The 2,171-nt window shown below is 31.0% G+C and overlaps 1 protein-coding gene across 6 annotated transcripts in view; it reads left to right on the top strand.

Annotated features, from left to right (window-relative positions):
• The window catches only part of LOC106878403 (STE20-related kinase adapter protein alpha), a 45,442-nt gene that overhangs the window by 32,494 nt on the left and 10,777 nt on the right, over positions 1–2,171 (top strand). For all 6 annotated transcript variants that reach the window (XM_014927605.2, XM_014927604.1, XM_014927609.2 and 3 more), the window contains 2 exons: positions 1,004–1,122; positions 1,348–1,456. In XM_014927605.2, coding sequence (XP_014783091.1) covers positions 1,004–1,122; positions 1,348–1,456 — 228 coding nt within the window. The remainder of the gene's footprint in view (positions 1–1,003; positions 1,123–1,347; positions 1,457–2,171) is intronic.

Raw genomic sequence — 2,171 nt, 5'->3', positions numbered from 1 at the left:
GAGAGAGAGAGAGAGAGAGAGAGAGAGAGAGAGAGAGAGAAATGTATATCAACGTAAATTCTTTAGGATGTCTCATGATTACCAGATGGCCATAAAACATGGAAAAGGTGTGATAACTCTGAAAGTCAAAAATTTTCCAAAGTTCACATGCTATTAACAAAAAGGATAAGTTTTTTGTTTGGAGATAAGTGAACAGTCATGGTCACTAGTCATCATCTATACAATTTTCCCACCCTATCTCCTGTAACCAAGGGACTTATATGAAAAATGAGTAGAACATATTTATGGCCAAAGTAATTTGCATAATTTAGACAGAAAATGAATGAAGGGAAATAATTAGGAGTGACCTGTAAACAAATACAGCTATATCAAATACCATACAGCATAAATTCTTGAGTTATTAAAATCAGACATACTTGTAGAGGATCTATCATCTGGCAGTTTGTGTGTGTGTGTACTCTTATCTTGACATCACATGGTAGTTGTAAATGAGTGTGTTTCCTGTCTGGGCATGGGAAATATGTTGCTTGGAAATGGTTGAGGATTAGCAACAGGAAGGGTATTCAACCAAAGAAAATTTGCATCGACAAGCATGTAAAAATTGGTGCTAATGTACATGTGTGTGTGTGTATATATATATATATATATATATATATATATATAGTGGACTGTCCTGTTGTAGACAACAAATGAGGCTTCTGCAATTTTTTATCGAGCAACCTGCACAGATAATTTGCTTGTGGTCAAACATCTATCTGGTACAGGTACATGGTGTGCCAAATGATTGCAGAACAATGTGAAATGAAATGTTTTGCTCAGGAACATGATGCATAGCTTAGTCTGAAAATCAAAACCACAATCTTGTGATCATGAGAGTAACACCCTAACCAGTAGGCCATGGGTCCTACACACACTTACATGTAGCTTCAAATGTTTTCTTTATAAAAATAGAATTTACTTTCATTTAAATACTTAAGTTGTTGCTGCTTATTACATTCTTCAGGTCATGGGTTCTGTGATGCAGTCACTGTTTATCTGGCAAAACATAGGCCATCAGGAACAAATGTTGCAATCAAGAAAATAGACTTAGAAAATGTTTTTACAGATATTGCAGATTTACAGGTAAATTGTATTTATCTTTGATGTAATACATTAAAATTGCAAACAAAACTCTTACTTTTTTGTCTTTGTCATTCCATATCTTGCTTACAATTCTTGACTAGCTATTTTATAACATATCCTGCTTAAATCGTGGAATATCTAAACTATATCTTATTTTATGAAAATATCTGTATTTCTGCTTTTGTTAGTAAGATTCCTTTCTAAATGATATTTTGTTCTTTCCAGAAAGAAATTGCCTTGGTTCAGCAACTACAACATGACAAAATTTTGAAATTTCACACTACATTTGTTTATGACCATGAACTTTGGATTGTAATGCCATTTATGGCATATGGTATGTATTAATTTGATAGTTTATTGTGTTTATGTTGTGTATTCTATTATTATGTCATGTTCATATATGTATGTGTAGGTGTGTGACAATAGGCTTTTACGTAGTATATCTATGACTTTGATGTCCTTGCATATAACTATTTTAGTTTTGGTATCACTGTATCTGCTTACTGATATTTATTTGTACCAATTTTCAAACTGAACTAATTTGTTTATGTGATATTTTGAGATAAATTTCTATAACTTTCCAGTAAAAGATTATTAAATAGCATTACTAGTTACCCATAATAAATTGTCAGTGAAACGTATTTTCTGTTATTTGCTTTGTTTTAGTTTAAATCTTCAGGACCTTTCAGTTAGATACCTACTGTCAGATGATCAATCTTCATTACTAATCACAATAACATTAACAAAAAAAAAATATATTTTCATACTTATGAATATCTATTAAGCTTCTTAAAGTTTTATATATTTTAATTTTTATATCAGATTAATATTTTCTCATAAGTTTAACATTTGAGTAATTTTGAAAATGAATAGGAAAATTATATTTAATGTAGCAGTAAAGTAAAAATGCTGTTAAAATATTTTTAAAAATGTACTTTGAGTCATCTAACAACTTTGAAGATTCCTCTCTCTCTCTCTCTCTCACTCTTTCTCTCTCTCTCTCATTCTCTCTCTCTCTCTCTCTCCCTCTTTCTCTCTCTCTCTCTCAT

Source organism: Octopus bimaculoides, chromosome 6 (assembly GCF_001194135.2).
Source record: "Octopus bimaculoides isolate UCB-OBI-ISO-001 chromosome 6, ASM119413v2, whole genome shotgun sequence".
Lineage (NCBI taxonomy): Eukaryota > Metazoa > Mollusca > Cephalopoda > Octopoda > Octopodidae > Octopus > Octopus bimaculoides.
The sequence above is the reverse complement of the archived record's forward strand: the minus strand, read 5'-3'. Positions and strand labels throughout refer to the sequence as shown.